The following is a 17,713-nucleotide window of genomic DNA, read 5'->3' on the forward strand; positions in this document are numbered from 1 at the left end:
GTATCCATCAATTATTTTAGTGTGTTTAATAAATAGAAAGTAAAGTCTTACCTAACCTCTTTTAAATAAATTATTGTAAATGAGTGATAAATTCATTTAAATGATTAACGTCTCTAAATGAAACAGAAGTAGTCCACGATGCATTTTACCCATTTCTATTGTGTTATTCAAAACTTTGTGAAGTGTTGCGAGCACGTGGAGGCATTCATAATAAGCGCTGACGTCACGCTCGCTCCTCCCCGCGCGTCCCCGATCAACCTCCAGCAGTTCCACGATCCGTCCGTTCGGCCAAAGTCTCCGTGTTTCCAGCCGTTTCCCGTCCCTTAAACACGTTCGGTCCGCGCACACGGGAGCCGAACCCGATGGCTTCGACGACTTCTGACGCCTCCGAGCGAGAGTCGCCGAACCCGAGCGAGCAGAACGGCGACGGGAGCGAATCTGGCCTGCGCGCCGCCGACCAGGAACCGGCCGTTAAGATGGACGTGAACGGCGAGACGGACGAGAAGTCCAACGGCGAAGAATCTAGGGAACAAAGCCCGGAGGAAGCCACGAGAGAAGACGTGGGGGACGATGAAAGAGAAACCGAAGCGGAAACGGAGAAAGAGCAACAGAAGAGCCCCGGTAGCGTGGACGGGACGGTGGAGCAGCTGAAGAGAGAACAAAAGGAGGAGGAGAACGCGTCTTCACCGGCGGAGAAAAGCAGCAGCGGTAGCGGCGGCGGAGGAATGAAGAGGCGCGCGAGTTTAGAGATGAGTTTATCCTCTGATGGAGAGCCACTCAACCGCATGGACTCTGAGGACAGGTGCGTGTGTGATACAATGTAACAGTGTTGACAAACAATGCAAGTTAACATACATTCCATGCTATAATTGAAAAGCTAACTCAAGCCAACAGACTCAAGAAACAGTGTTACAGTGTAACAATCAGGGACACATTGTAACAGCAGCTTTATGCCTGTGAAACAGTGTTGACAGACATTTGATTCTATAATTGACAGCTCCAAGAAACAATGTAACAATCAGAGACACTGCAACTACAAGTATATGTTCTTTTAGAATGTAACAGTGTTACAAACAACAGTGAGCTGAGTTACTCCAGGGATCGACACAGTTGAAAGAGTGTAACAACCAGGAACACAATGTAACAACAGCTTTATATCTTTGTAACAATGTTGCAAACAATAGGCAGTGATCTGTGATTCAATGTGAGTAACTCAAGAAGCCACAGTAGAAAAAAATGTTACAGAGTTGACAAACATTTTTTTAAATTAACAATCGATAGACATTCCATTGGATAGTTGCTAACTCAATTGTGTAACAATCAAAAACACACCGTTACAACAACTTTATGTTCTTGAAGAGTGTAACAACGTTACAGTCAGTAGTGAGTTGAGTTACTCTATGGACCATACACGGTAGAAACAGTGTTACAGTGTTGAATTTGATAACCAGGAGCACATTGTAACAAGAGCTTGGTGTCTTTTAATCAATGTAACAAAGTTACAAGCAGACAGATAACAGCGAGCTGTGAGTGTTGTTGACAAACAGCATTTGGCTAAACAACTGACAGACATTCGATTCCATAATTGATAACTCAATCCAGTAGATTTTTAGAAACAATGTTACAATGTAACAATCACCTGTACAGTGTTAGGGAGACTATTCCATAGTTTAGGTGCCAAGTATGAAAAGGATCTACCTCCTTTTGTGGATTTTGATATTCTAGGAACTATTAACAGGCCATTATTTTGTGATCTTAATGAACGTGATGGAATATAGCATGTCAGAAGGTCACTGTGGAGCTAGACCATTCAAAGCTTTGTTAAAAGAATTTTAACATGAAAACGAAATTTAACAGGTAGCCAATGTAACGACGATAAAATGGGGCTAATATGATCATATTCCTTGGTTCTAGTCATCACTCTGGCAGCTGCATTTTGAACCAATTGAAGTTTATTTATTGAACTTGCAGTACATCCTCCCAGTAATGCATTACAGTAATCTAATCTTGAGGTCATGAACGCATGAATTCGTTTTTCGGCATCAGCAACATAGAGCATGTGTCGTAACTTAGCACTATTTCTCAGGTGGAAGTATGCTGTTCTACAAACATTGGAAATTTGACTTTCAAATTACAGATTGGTATCAAATATAACACCCAAGTTCATTTGTGTGACGTCACATACCTGCATCTCAGTGAAAACAATTGCAGACACATTACAGAAATCTGTTAAGATGCACAATGGATAAAGCGGTGTCCAAAGGAAAAATTTTCCATGGTTTACGATCATGGACGGTGTGCTGGGACATCGTCCTGCTGTTGTGGAGAGACCACTTGGGACACCATGGCAGTTAAAGTCAGTGACTTGTCAACGTTAAATTATCTTGCTAGCTAGCTAACTTTTCCATACAATATAAACTTGATATTTTAGATAACATGCGTGTTTGTTTAGGCTTGTGAAATGGGCGGGGTGTGACGTTTGCACCAGGGCAGTGGATCAAAGGCGGATTTTAGGGGAATGCTGCGGGGCTTTTGGCCCGATGGTGGGAATGCAGAGCGATTTTGGTCTTGCGGCTAGTGGTCAGAGGCTATTGACCAGTTTAAGGCCCTGGCTCGCACTGGCCCGATAAAGGAAAACGGCTATTGTAACAACAGTTTTATGTCTTTCAATGTAACAATGTGAGCTGTGAGGTGAGTTAATCCAGGCATCACACACTACAGAAAAGCAGCGTTACAGTAGTCTTCAACAATGCAACCATGTTACACAGCTACACCGGCTCCCAGTGTAACTGTGTTGAATGTAACGACCAGGAACGCATCACAACAACAGAACTGAGTTTGTCAAACAGTGTATGTGTTCAAAACATAAGGGAGCTGTGTTTTCAATTGAAATACTTCAGAGATCACATGCAGAAATAAAACAATGTTACAGTGTTGACAGCAACAAGAAGCGCTTTGAGACATTGTAACATTAATTCATTAGCTCAGACTGCAGCATATCCACAAGCGATTGTGGTATCAGCTGAATTTTTTGGATTATGTTATTTTGGATTATATACATTGTTTATATAATATATATATTGTAACAAAGCAAATTCACTGTCCACACTGCACAAAAACCACAGCAGTCATTGGTCCTTGTTGCCTCCATTCATGTTTGCCTGTTTATTTGCCTGACTTCCTTACGAATCAAATACCCTGCTTGGAATAGTTTTTACATCATCCAGTGCACTCAGACCCATGAAACCTTTTTGCCATCGTTCCACATCACCAGGGTAACTGGTTTTATGACACGGTCATAATTGCGCTTTTCTCTTGTGTCAAAGCATTTGCTTTCCCTTCATCATAGAGTGGGCATGGCTCTTGTATTTTAGTCTATAGGCACTAGACTTAGAAAATTGATTCCTCGTTTTTCACTGTGTGTTGAGTGTGTACAGTAGACAGCCTGATTCCCGGCAAATGAGGAAACTCTGTGGAGTATTTGCAGGCACAGTGGAACAAATTTACAATGGACACAATGTATCAGGTCAGCCCAGGGTTGGAAGAAGGGATTCTTCTATGCCAGAGAAAGTGTGTGTGTGTGTTTTTGTGAGTTTGTGAGCGTGCACGTGTACTTCACAGTGGATGGGAATTCTTGTTCTATGCCAGACTGCTGTGTGGAGCTTTGGATGGGAGACAAGCTCTTAAAATGGGAGCAGAGTCCCTGAGCCCTGCTGTTCAGGCAGATGGAGGGTTTGAATGTAACTTCTTTGTGGGACATCTGGCACAGTGTGGACCAGGCCAGACAACAACTGGCAGAGATAAGACAGTAGAGAAGCTCAGGTTGAAGAAATCTTATTTTGAAATGTTTTATGCCTTCAGAATCACAAGTAGTGAATGACAGGATGTTGTTCGTCATACAAGTCCTGTGGATGTTTTGTTAAATTGTCATTAACTTGTCACTCATGTCATTCTAAACTTGTATGACTTTCTTCTGTGTAACCCTAAAGGAGTTGTTTACACCGTTACACTGCCATACAATGTAACTGAATGAGGACTGGGGCTGCCGGCACTCAAATGTTGTACAAAATTTAGTTTGATTTTGTCAAGACAATAAGAGGGTAGCTTTGACCTACTTATGCAGGTGTTCCAGCTGTGAACACTTTAAACACTTCACCTGTAGTCGGTCTGGCTGTAGTAGTTTGTGATTACCCAGCATCCTGTGCTCTGGCACATCCTGGGATTTAGCGTCAGTTGTGGGCGGTCAAGCCTGAAAAGAGCCTGTGTATGTGTGTATGTGTGTATGTGTGTGTGTGTGTGTGTGTGTGTGTGTGTTTGTGTGTGTGTGTGTGTCTCCCCCTAGTCTCCTCTTAGGAGCTACTCATGTTGAGTTGAGTTCACTGTGATTTACTGCATTAGTTGTGCCTCTGTCCTCTCATAAGCTCACTATCAGCCACTGTTTGGCACTCATTATTGTTAATGTGGCTGTTGCGTTACAAGTTTTGAAATTGTTTGTAAGATGAGAAGTTTGTGGCTCACTCCTAAACTAAAAACAATCATTTTGGTGGAAAATTTAAATGGAAATATACTTTATTATCTTGACTCCATGGTGCTGCACACACAAATAATATAGTATCAGTAGAAAATTTGTAACAATAATGGCATGTAATGTAAAAGATCTCTGTAGAATTCATTAAAAATCATCATAATTACAGTAAATAAAAATCATAACACAGAAAATGTAACACCTTTATCATGCGAGCCAATCAAATACCCAAATAGAAAAACCTATAACAAATTCTTCCAGAATATACACATTTTTATCTCTATACCTCTTTATTAAGCAAAGATTAATCGAAAATGTTTAAACTGTATTTAGCTGCAAACCAGGGTCCGATAATAAGGGGTTCTCGGAGAAAAAATCCCACTGAAAGGGTTATATTTTTATTTTTTATAATCTAATATAGTTTTTATTGTTCTATTCTGCACCTAGTTACATAATAAATCACACATACATTATAAGTTAATGTTGATTTAATTTTATGGGTAAGAGAAAAAAATAATTTTAAAAATTGTCATTAATATTATAATAATATTTAACATAAACAAGGTTTTAATATTATTTATTTAATATGAAGAATTCATGTTAATTAAGTATTTGACACAGGATGACGCACTGTATATTTTTCTGTAAATAAAACAAAATCCTTTACAAAGGTAAAAGTGTCCCTAAACTTTTCCGTTGCTCCACAATGGAAAAGTTAAATTCTGATACATGTTTGGACTAGACCTCTTTAAAATAATCATGTTTGTGTGTGTGTGTCTCAGTATCAGTAGTACTCTGATGGATATGGAGAGCATCGCGTCCAGTGGCCGTTCTACTCCAGCTATGATGAATGGGCTTGGCGGGGCGTCTTCGTCCTCTGCTAAGGGCTCATCTTACCCCTGCTGCTGGGACCAGTGCCACATGCTCTTCAACACCAGCCCAGACCTGGCTGAACACATCCGCGGAGTGCATGTGGACGGCCAGCGCGGAGGGGTCAGTGTGTGTGTTTGCATGTACAGTAACCCAAAAAGGATTGGGACTCTTAATGTCTGAATGTCATTGCATTGAAAAACAGAATATTAAAGCAAGTGGCATTTACGGTATTTTAAAGAAATCTAGCACAAGCACACATGTCAAGCAGATCCTTTCACAACTATTGGTTTGTTTGGTTTTAAATGCTAAAATAATAGATATACTGTTCAAAATTCTGACGTTTTCTGATTGCCAAACGTTAATGGAAATGTGTGAACTTGAGGGGAACTGATTTGATCCGTGCACTAAAAATCACTGCCACAACAGTTGATTAAAAGCCATTAAAGGGATAGTTCACCCAAAAATGAAAACTCACCCTCATGATATCCCAGGTGTGTATGACTTTATTTCTTCACCAGAACATGTTTGAAGAAAAATAGAAAAATGTCTCAGCTCAGTAGGTCCTTATAATGCAAGTGAATGGAGATTTCTCTTTTGAAGCTCCAAAAATCACAGACATCTTCTTCAGAGATCAGTATTTAAGTACTTTTTTAACTCTAAATCATGCTTCCTTTCTGCAGCGGTACGCGCATGTGATGTAATCGCATTGGCATTTAAAACATGCGAGAACTGACGCACGTGCGTCACAGCTGGAAGAGCAGTGCTGTTTACAAGTGAGATGGAGGAACACTGCACAGTAGCTTGTTTGATTTTGGTTTAGATCTGTGTTTATCTTTTTCTTTACTCACAATCGTGCATTTGTTTGCTCATCCTGGATGTCTCAACCAAGTGGAGAACGTTAGATTACGTCGGTATCATGGCAACGCGAATATGTCACACGAGAGACCGCTTGGACTCCACCCTCTCCTGAAGTGTTGGATTATAGTTAAAAAGTACTTAAATATTGATCTTTTTCGCACCAAAAGTGATCGTGTCGCTTTAGAAGACATTCATTTAAACGCTGGAGTTGTATGGATGATGTTTATGCTGACTATCTGTGATTTTTGGAGCTTCAAAAGAGAAATCTCCATTCACTTGCATTTTAAGGACCAACTGAGATAAGGTATTTTTCTGTTTTTCTTCAAATGTGTTCTGGTGAAGAAAGAAAGTCGTACACACCTGGGATATCATGAGAGTAAATGATGAGAGAATTTTCATTTTTGGGTGAACTATCCCTTTAAGGGAAATAATTAGTTATTTCTGAGAAACGCTCTGGCAGTATTTGAGCGTAGATGGTTTGATATTTTATTAAATGCAAAGACATTCAGACATTTTTAAGTTTGAATTGAAGTGTCCGAAAAAAGTTTTTGTGTCCACTGTATAGTGTTCATTTCTTACATACTGTTTGCGTATTTTCTCCCTGCAGGTGTTTGTGTGTCTCTGGAAAGGATGTAAGGTTTATAACACCCCGTCCACCAGTCAGAGCTGGCTACAGAGACATATGCTGTCTCACAGCGGAGACAAACCATTCAAGGTTGGAGGGAGGGTGGAGGGGGGATGCCCTTAAATGTGTTTTGGACAAGGACTAATTGTGTTTTACTCTGTGAATCTCATGAAAACATGTCCAGGTCACATTTTACCAAAAAAAATCAAAAAGGAAAAAAAAACATGAAATATTTTATGTAAAGAAAATGAAGCATATTTTAGGACCCTTCAAGGTTTTTTTGTTTATTCTTTGCATTATGATATTATTTTCATGTCAGTTAAGCACATTGCCCCCCCTAAACTCTCAAAAGCAACACAACCGGGGGCCTGGGTAGCTCAGTGGTAAAATACGCTGGCTACCACCCCTGGAGTTCGCTAGTTCAAATCTCAGGGCGTGCTGAGTGACTCCAGCCAGGTCTCCTAAGCAACCAAATTGGCCCGGTTGCTAGGGAGGGTAGAGTCACATGGGGTAACCTCCTCGTGGTCGCTATAATGTGGTTTGTTCTCGGTGGGGCGCATGGTGAATTGAGCGTGGTTGCCGCGGTGGATGGCGTGAAGCCTCCACATGCGCTATGTCTCCGTGGCAACGCGCTCAACAGGCCACGTGATAAGATGCACGGGTTGACTGTCTCAGATGCGGAGGCAACTGGGATTCGTCCTCCGCCATCCGGACTGAGGCGAATCACTACGCCACCACGAGGACTTAGAGCGCATTGGGAATTGGGCATTCCAAATTGGGAGAAAAAGGGGAAAAAAAAAAGCAACACAACCAATACTAGTATGATGTACACGTACTAGTAAAATAATGTCATAAATCATAATGGTCCTAACATTGGCTTAATTTTCATTATGCAATATATATATACATAATTGCTTATTTCTTTTTTTATTTTGGTTTGAAATATGCCCCGAACCTGTTCTTGACAGGTTTCGTGTGATTCACTTACAATTTCATGCAGTTCATATAAGTAAAATTGTGCATACATTTCACGCTATCGAGGGAACTTTGTCACGTTGCAAAGAGTTAATATGAGCTGTTTTTATTTACTGTAATTACTCTGACCAGTCTGTCTATTTCTGTTCAGTGTGTGGTGGGCGGTTGCAATGCCACCTTCGCCTCCCAGGGGGGGCTAGCGCGCCATGTGCCAACCCACTTCAGCTCGCAGAATTCCTCTAAACTATCCAGCCAAAGCAAGGTGAAGGAAGAGTCACCGTCCAAAGCGGGCATCAACAAACGGAGGAAACTCAAGTGCAAACGAAGGCGGTCATTGCGTACGTATCAATGCAATCAGGATGCTTCTTCAGACTGGTCCCTGGTCAGAGTCCCCTTTAAAAGAATCAATCTCAACAGGGCTGTACAATGTGACAGTTTTGGTTGCATTTGCGATTTTAAAACGAAGAAATGTGCGACGACAAATCTTAAAACCATTCTCACGTGTGCAGCAAGTGTCCGCCTGGAGGAAGCGTTGCAACAAAGAACGTGCACAATGTGCCTGATGTCTTCAGGATGCGTTGTCAGGGTCGCATAAATGTTCGTTCTTTATGCGCTGGTGACGCATACAGTCTGCACAGATAAAAGAGAGCTGAAGAAACTGATATGATCAACCAAAATGTGAGATATTAATGTTTCCCCTGTAAAGTCTATCTAGTATGTAAAGTGCATCTAGTTGCTCAATTTGTAATTAAACACTGGCTGTCTTTGTTACAGACACTGGATTCAGCACATTTCTGAGATTCAGGGAAACTATAATGGGACGTGTTCCTCTAACAGGCTGTTTAGATTAGTTGTCATTGGATATGGATTAGGGTTAGGCATAATATTACCATTGGCCTATTCTTAAACCATTACAATTAATATGTTAATAAAATGATTAGGGCTATCGATTTAACGTGTTAATTAAGTGCTATTAATTATATGAAAAGTAAGGCATTTAAAAATATAACGCAATTAAATATGCCCCCCTATGTTCTGTAAAAAGCCTTGATTTTTGCGATCCACAGTCAACAGGGGGCAGCCTTAGCTTGGGCTTTACATAGAACTTGTGTTTATTTAATATTACATTTATATTTATTTAAATTATAAATATCTTTATTCGGGGACCTTCTTTTTTTTTTCTTTTTTTTTTTTTTCTCCCCAGTCCTCGTGGTGGTGTAGTGACTTGCCTCAGTCCGGGTGGTGGAGGATGAATCTCAGTTGCCTCCGAGTCTGAGACCGTCAGTCCGTGCATCTTATCACGTGGCTTGTTGAGTGTGTTACCACGGAGACGTAGCACGTGTGGAGGCTTCACGCTATTCTCCGCGGCATCCACGCACAACTCACCATGCAGCCCACCGAGAGCAAGAACCACATTATAGCGACCACGAGGAGGTTAACCACATGTGACTCTACCCTCCTTAGCAACTGGGCCAATTTGGTTGCTTAGGAGACCTGGCTGGAGTCACTCAGCACGCCCTGGGATTCAAACTCGCGACTCCAGGGGTGGTAGTCAACGTCAATACTCACTGAGCTACCCAGGCCCCCTTGGGGGCCTTTCTTAACAAATGTTGATATGCGATTAATTGTGATCAATCTGAGGAAATTATTATGTGATGTTAGGGCAAATGCCCTGTCAAGAAAATGATGAGGGTGTTGCAGCACCATGATTTATCTTGTGATGAATATTTATACAAATTAAAATGTAGTAGTAGTAATAGGCCTAATACACTGTAGTAGTAAATGATCAAAATGGCATTAAATAATTACAAAATATCAATAAAGACATTTCTACCTTAATCTTCTGTATGCTAATATATTTTCAGTCTACTTTCCTTTCACACTATTGTTTTTTGGAACCTGGTCAGTTACTACATTATATTACTTATAATATGAATTCTTGTGTATTCTTCTTATTATGTCTCATAACAACAACAATAATATATTTCTCATATATAAGATGAAATTCTAACAAACAGCACTCTCAGACTGCGAAATAATGAAATGTGAAAACAAAGTCTCATTTTAAAACTCCCATTTGTTTCCTCTCCCAGCACGGCCTCATGATTTTTTCGACGCTCAAACGATGGATGCGATCCGCCATCGCGCCATCTGCCTCAATCTAGCAACCCATATTGAGAGTCAGGGCAAAGGTCACAGTGTGGTCTTTCACAGTACGGTGAGTACCTGCAATGCACCTCCCTCACAGCAGAGGGCAGTGCACACATGATGGAAAGAGCTTCTTTGTGTACATCAAAAACGACTAAGGCAATGCTTGAAGTGGCATACTACTCATGCTACTCGTACTTTATCTGCAGTATGCGAATGTGTCGTCGCTACTGTTTGAAAGTTTTAAGGTGGTCCTCAAACAGGAGTTCTCAATTATTTCTTGTTGCAGGTGATCGCCAGGCGGAAGGAGGATTCTGGGAAGGTGAAGGTGCTGCTTCATTGGATGCCAGAGGACATGTGAGTAAATGAACGGGACTCTGCTCACCTCAGAGCCCTGCGCATAATGTCAGTCGTTTATATGAGTCCGAGGCAACCTGAGGGTGAGCTTAGTCGTTGAAGCTTCGAAACACCCGCGCATGACCTGACATACTTCACCGATTCACAGTTCTGTTAACGGCCAAACACACTAGACTGAGCTGCAGCTTATCGATTTTATTAATCTCAGCTGAGACATTTAGCATTCCTCTCTCTAGCATGTCGATTTTTCAGATTCAAAGATTACCAAAGTATGAGCTAATGTAGAGCGTTTTCGAAACACTCTGATTTCAGATCTCTTTTTGGTCCACTTGACCAGTTACGGGGTCTCGGTCCTTTTTGCATTCACACACTGTGTCATTTGTGGGACTGATCCCACTTAAAAATATATAGTATTTATTATGATTAGGGCTATATTTAATGTTAAGAGTACAAATAGCTCTACATATTATATCATATCAACATGCTTAATGTTTTTAAAAGAACGGCTGTTTATGTTCAATAAAATGTCTTTTATTGAACTTTGACATCAATATTATGTAATTCTGTATTATTACATATGTTTTTATACTCTAAAAGAGAAAAGCAATGCAACAGAACTGAATGCATTGTAAATTTAAAGGCAAAATTCAACATTCAGTCATGGTAGATTAGTCTTATTAATGACAAACAATAAGATTACTCACAGTTAATGTTTAATCTATTACAGCCTCGGGTTACTTCCATTAATGGAAAACAATTTCTTAACTTTAATGCGGCTTTTGAAGGTCTCCGTTTAAGTTAAACCCTCAAATCTTCATTTGCACAGAACACTAAAAGACCTTTGAGTTTGTTTCGTGAGCAGTTTAAAGTAGTTTTAATATGCTTCTCATGCTGTCATCTCCATAGAAACAAAGCAAGGGGCTCGTTGCGTTTCTCCCTTGCTCATTGTTATTTCCTGCGTACGGGAACCTGTCAGGGCCAAACATGTTTGGCATTACGCAAATGGGAAAATCAAGTGAGCCCAGAGTGCTTTATTGTTCACAATGCACGTTATTAGCGAACCGAACTAAAGGCTGCAAGTGAACGTACTCAGACCACCTCCCGAGATGGTCTCGGCTCGGTTCACTTTAAAAGGGTCTGAGATCGTTTGGTGTGTTCGCATATGGGTCAAAAATCCAGCAAACCGCGTTCAGACCCCTGAAACGAAACAAGTGTGAAAACACCCTAAAGAATCGTGGAGTGAATCATTACACCCCAACTGCTGACTGACTACATTTTTTTCTAATAAGATTGTCAAACTGTATTGAGTATATAATGTTTAACATTTCAAACGGTAGTAAACTACATTGTTGTCACATAACTTCATGTTGCAAGTTTAATTTGCCGAGCGATGGCCAGTTATCATCTCGTTATTAATATCTGGTTATGTTGTCTTTTTAAGCCAGTTTTGTGTAAATGTGGCTTAACTTTTGGCAGTCTACTCAAATAATGATTTAAGAATAAGATGTTAAAAATCACAGTTGAGAGGGGGCCTGGGTAGCTCAGTGAGTATTGACGCTGTCTACCACCCCTGGAGTCGCGAGTTCGAATCCAGGGTGTGCTGAGTGACTCCAGCCAGGTCTCCTAAGCAACCAAATTGGCCCGGTTGCTAGGGAGGGTAGAGTCACATGGGGTAACCTCCTCGTGGTCACAATTAGTAGTTCTCGCTCTCAATGGGGCGTGTGGTGAGTTGTGTGTGGATCGCGGAGAGTAGCATGAGTCTCCACATGCTGCGAGTCTCTGCGATGTCATGCACAGCGAGCCACGTGATAAGATGCGCGGATTGACGGTCTCAGAAGCGGAGGCAACTGAGACTTGTCCTCCGCAACCCGGATTGAGGTGAGTAACCGCACCACCACAGGGACCTACTAAGTAGTGGGAATGGGGCATTCCAAATTGGGAGAAAAGGGGATAAAAAAAAATTCACATTTGATATCAATTGGTGGGATTGTAAATAGAAGTTCAAATCGGACGTATTGCATTTTGGTGTACAGCATTCCACACAGTGTGCTGTAGTTTAATAGTCTTTTTCAGTATTATATGTAGTAGGTAATCATATAATATTCAATGCATACAGAAAACTACTGGCTTTCAAAAATAGTATTTTGCATGCTATTCTGAGCATACGTGGTTTGTCCGCCCATTTTATTTTTCACTTAATCTCTCATGGACTAACTGCCTGAAATGTTGCCTTGATGCTTGTCCAACACTAAGCATTTCCCAAATACTCTCTCTTTCAACATTTCCAAAGAAAAGACAAGAAGACCTTTGAACGTGTTCTCAGGCTATGTCCACATTAATCCGGAAAATTTTGAAAAATGCATTTTTGTTTTCGAAGTGCTCTTCATCCACAGTGCTGTTTTCAAACATTTTCTAAAAGTTGCTTGTCCACACTGAAGTGTCTGAAAACGCTTAAATCCCCTTACTGCACGTGAAAAAGTGCGAGTGGCACTTCGTCATTTCCATGCACGGTCTGAAACGCAATTTTCCTTCCGAGTAAACTTCCCATCGCCTTCGAAGGAATGCAATATGAAAGTTGTACAAATCAACATATAGAAAGCAGCAGATAGCAGGTACAACAACACTGCTACAACATGGGCTTTCATCTTGATATTATTGACCTGACAAAAAATACGTCATCGTTTTCGAATATCTCCATGTTCCCTGTGCACACTTCAACGCAAAGATGTGTGAATGGAAGATCAAAATGTAGCAAAATGAATGTGTTTTCAAACTAAAATGTATTCGTGTGGATGTGGCCTCAGATTGCACTTTGGATTCACACTGTAATTTTACGTGCGCTCTTTGGATTAAGTGCTGTGAATTGTGAAAGTGGCACTGTTTGGTACAGTGTTGGATTTAAATGTGTTCTTTTTCATCTTGATGTGCAATTTAAACTGACGATAAATTGACATTAACATTGAAAATTGCTTACATGGTCGAATGTGGTAAATGAGCCCTGCTGCTTATCGTAGTTGAATCTTTAGAATTTACATTAGTACTGCAGTTTTTCGTGTAAGTGTTCTCTGTAGCCAGGTAAAATGGTCCGTGTTGTGATAATGAATACACTTGCATACCTGTACTGGCATGCAAACCTTTGCACGGGACTGTGTGCGTGTGACGCTCCGGTCAGGCATCTGTGTGAGCTCAGTGATAACATTGAAGAAGCTGTGTTCCCTTGAGAAGACTTCTCCAAGGAATAACGTCAGGAAAAAAAGAAAAATCAACACACTTATAATCAACTGGTTGTGGAATGTGTGTTGGAGGAGATGGGAGAGGATATGGGCAGGCTTTGTTTGGAATGGAATACTGTGCAGTATATACAGTATGCATTAGGACTCGGCGATCTTTATTTGAATGACCACAATATTGAATCTTAAAATCCCAAGATCGATCTTATACTCTTTGCACAACCCTCTTCAATGCAAGCAAATCGGTCTCATATGCGACCTAAATACACGATATGCAATTAAAAATGTCTGTGATTTGCCACTGGCCAGGTCTGCCGCGGTTATTAAATAATCATCTGATTGCGATTATTGTGCACTTCAAATTCCAATCACATGTTCATGCCCAAATAAGGGAATTTTAAGCAAATATATAAATGTCATCAAAGGCACGTCACACCGTGGACGCCAGCCAGAGCAGCTCCTGACTGGACATGAAATGCTTCTCAAGCGCTCTGATGCGCGCACCATCAGTAGAGGCTCGTGCCAAACTCCCGCGGAAAAACAAACAAACAAATATAAACTTTAATAGTAAACGCCAAGCGATCCGGTTGCACTTTAATTTAACGATCATGGAATGGCAAATGTTTCTGTTGTGCTGTGATAAACTGATGAAACAATCTCAAAGGTTTTGCTTCATGAGAAATAAGGGCTTGGGGGTTTAATCAAAGAGCAGTAAAATAATGTGTGAAAGTGAAGAAATTAGGACAGAAATATTTTACTATTGCATAATATAATTTAATAAAAATATAGATTTAATATTTTTTATAATATATATTACGAGTTCTAAAAACAACAGCGTAAATGTCAAATTGACCAAAACTAAAGTTGATTTAAAAGTGTTTTAAAATATTTTGATATTGATATTTCATGTCATTCATAAGTTTTTAAAGCCTTAAAAGGAAATCATATTAGCTTCTTCTATGATTTGATTTATATATTTGAAGTTAAATATGTCAAAATGACTTCTTAAGGTATATGAAGCAAATACGTACCTTAAGAAAGATGACAATTTATATGACAGTTAATCGTGAAAACCCAAAAAGAGACAATTAATCTGCATAATTGCAATTATTTCTTTGACAATTAATCGTCAGCCAAGTTTCATAATCGTGACAGCCCTACCACTTCCATTTCTTAGAACTGCCAGTGATTGAGTAGTGTTGTGGTGAAGAAGTTCAGCAGCGAGATCCTTTCAAAAGTTTGGTTTGATGCGTTGGGTGTAATTTGTTGTCTTTGAAAAATATCTGTTTTTAATATACGTTCTGTTCTTTACAGTCTGTTGTTGATAAAAAAATAACAAAAAAAAGAAACATTAAATTCTAATCACACATTGCACGGATGCAGTTAAGACTACACACTCATTAATTTGTGCACAACTAAAACACTTGAGACTTTCGATGAACTGCTGCTATTTTTAAAAAAATGTAGTTTTAGCACAGGTTCTACAAGTCAATGCAAATACTTGTAAATAGTACAATGTATGCATGTCAACAATAAACATATATCATTTCAAGACATCATATTTATTGATGGAATACATGGAATTTGTACCTTTTTTAAAAAGCTAAAATGTGACCAAAATGATATATATATATATATATGATTTTTTTTTTTTTTTTTTTAATTATTAATACTTTCATTATTTCATTAGTATGTCATTCAAGGTGAAAAACAAACAAACAAAAAAAAAAAAAACATGTAAACTTTTTATGTAATCTTTTTATCTCTGATCTCCACAGACTTCCAGATGCTTGGGTCAGCGAGAGCGACCGTCCTCAGATGAAGACCAAAGTGGTCCATCTTTCCCAGCTTCCTCAGGACACAGCGGTACTACTGGACCCGAACATCTACAGGTGATGCCCCGATCCACATTATCAACTCGCTGTAAATTTTACCAATAAAGTTAAGAACAAAAGACCTGTCCACTACATCTGACTTTGAGATCGCCAAGAGCTTGTGTTTTCAACGGGATTAATGGTTTCCTAAAAATTCTGATGTTCTCCATCAGATGGCGCCAGTGTCGTAGCAAATAACACTGACCTTTCCAAACCTAAACAAATGACATGCTGGGAGAACTTGGAGAAGCTGTGGTTGGGAAATCAATAACCTTTGATCCAACAGACGACGTTAATTAAACAAAAGCTGACGATATCATCCGCATGTGTCACCGATATTCTAAACTCACCTTTGACCTTCTCCCACAGGCTTAAATGACTTTTCCAGGATGCCGTTCCGTGTTATAGCAGCTATTAATCTATCGTTTTACATATTTTTTGTTTATTTCACTCATGTAGGAGTTTATTTACCCAGGCTTGTGATATGACCATCCAATGGTGTGGAATGTGATGCATTCTGAGCATGTGGTCAAGACAACATTCTCGTGGGCGAAAGCGCATGTATTCATGCATGTTAATGACAGCATGGAGCTCCCCCACACAACCCACAATGCACCACGTTAAAAAAAAAACAAAACGGGGGTGCAGACAGATGCCCTTCATTTTCATCCTTCATTTTTTTTGCTCTGAAGAACGTGTCCTCAGTGTTTATGCATCAGTTTGGTACAAAAATGCAATTGGAAATGACGTTTCTGGAGTCGTGTGTTTGTGTATGTGTGTATGCCGTACTAAAGCGGGCTTTGCTTGTTTTTAGGATGTTTTTCTAGAAGACGGGGTGGGGAGGGCGGCTTCTGTCAGCGCCTGCTGACGTACCCAAACCGAAGTGGATGCGGCAGATCTTTTGAGACAGGAGAAAGACTTCTTTTTCCCTTTTCTTTTCCCCCCTTTCTTTTTTTTTTCTTCTTCTTTTTAATGCTCAAAGTCTGCTAAAGCATGCAGTGAATTTTTAATGTGTCGTTATCCCTTGAAGAGGGAAAAAAGGCACAACATTGTGAACTCTGCTGATGTTGGACTTTTAACTATCAAGGAAGACTTTGCAAATGTCTTGTCTACCACGGTTGAAATGTAATTTCCCACCCTGCATCTGACAAGCTCTTAGAAGTTCTGATTATCATATTTCTTTGTCAAGAAAGTGCCCATGTAAATATTCCAGGAGATTTGTAATATATTTTTGTACTGCAAAATTTTATTGTACTGTAGATGGATGTAAACTTCCACAAGCTCACAAAAAAAAAAAAAAAAGGTAATTGTACAGAATGTGATAGCTGAATAGTTTCGGATGATGTAAAGGCTTCCATAGACGTTTCTTGGTTTGTTTTTTGCGTGTTTTTCTTTTTTTTATTTAGGATGACAGAAAAAAATGGAGTGATTTTCCCCCGATCACACACACACTCTTGTAACTGCTGCTCGGCCCACTGATGATGAGGATCCAACATTATCACCCCACTGTGTGCGCCATTTCTGCGTGATCTCTGTTTGAGCTATACACAAGCCAAGGAGTATATAGACATCTCAATGTGATGGTGCTAAAGCTAACACTAGCATGTAGGCTAATGCACATAGGAAACATATTAGATCAATACTGATGGTGCTTCTTAGAACATGTAATAAAACCCTGTTCCCCATAGATCATACTTCTGTCTTTGCAGTAAAGATAAAAATTCTGAATAATGTTGTTGTTTTGTTTGAGTCAGAGCGCTGAGGCTGTAGATTTAGCTTGTTGCTAGCAGGTTTGCCGCTGACACTGGTTCCAGCCTGTATTGAGTGCAACAGTCGGGATCCTGAAGTAAAAATCCCTTCTCTAATGTTAAAATAGATTTTTAATGATAACATAAACCTTTCAGGGCAGACCTACCATGAGCTATGAGCTTGTTAAAGGAATCATTCACCCAAAAATGAAAATCCTCTCATCATTTACTCACCCTCATGCCATCCCAGATGTTTATGACACAAATGAAGATTTTTAGAAGAATATCTCAGCTCTGTAGGTTCATACAATGCAAGTGAATGGTGATCAGACCTTTGTAGCTCCAAAAATCACATAAAGGAAACTAAGAAGTAATCCATATGACTCCAGTGGTTAAATCCATGTCTTCAAAAGTGATATAATAGGTGTGGGTGAGAAACAGGTCAAAATGTAAGTCTTTTTTTTTTTTTTAAATCTCCACTTTCACTTTTACATCTGAAA

At 39.8% G+C, this 17,713-nt stretch overlaps 1 protein-coding gene across 1 annotated transcript; it reads left to right on the forward strand.

Moving 5' to 3' along the window:
• The first annotated feature begins 214 nt into the window (after nt 1-214).
• Nucleotides 215-17,366, forward strand: aebp2 (AE binding protein 2). Its single transcript, XM_051690798.1, has 8 exons — nt 215-802; nt 5,308-5,518; nt 6,864-6,971; nt 8,008-8,194; nt 9,950-10,074; nt 10,294-10,361; nt 15,370-15,483; nt 16,280-17,366. The coding sequence occupies exons 1-8, from the start codon at nt 363-365 to the stop codon at nt 16,290-16,292; spliced, it is 1,266 nt and encodes a 421-aa protein (XP_051546758.1). The 5' UTR covers nt 215-362; the 3' UTR covers nt 16,293-17,366.
• Nucleotides 17,367-17,713: the final 347 nt, after the last annotated feature.

This window comes from Myxocyprinus asiaticus, chromosome 47 (assembly GCF_019703515.2).
Source record: "Myxocyprinus asiaticus isolate MX2 ecotype Aquarium Trade chromosome 47, UBuf_Myxa_2, whole genome shotgun sequence".
Lineage (NCBI taxonomy): Eukaryota > Metazoa > Chordata > Actinopteri > Cypriniformes > Catostomidae > Myxocyprinus > Myxocyprinus asiaticus.

What these genes read in the sequence shown, in the direction of transcription:
- aebp2 (XM_051690798.1), top strand. Translation starts at nt 363, where the DNA reads ATGGCTTCGACGACTTCTGACGCCTCCGAGCGAGAGTCGCCGAACCCG. An exon ending in CAAACGAAGGCGGTCATTGC is followed by an intron (nt 8,195 to 9,949) that starts GTACGTATCAAT and finishes TTCCTCTCCCAG; the next exon opens with CACGGCCTCATGATTTTTTC. An exon ending in CATTGGATGCCAGAGGACAT is followed by an intron (nt 10,362 to 15,369) that starts GTGAGTAAATGA and finishes TGATCTCCACAG; the next exon opens with ACTTCCAGATGCTTGGGTCA.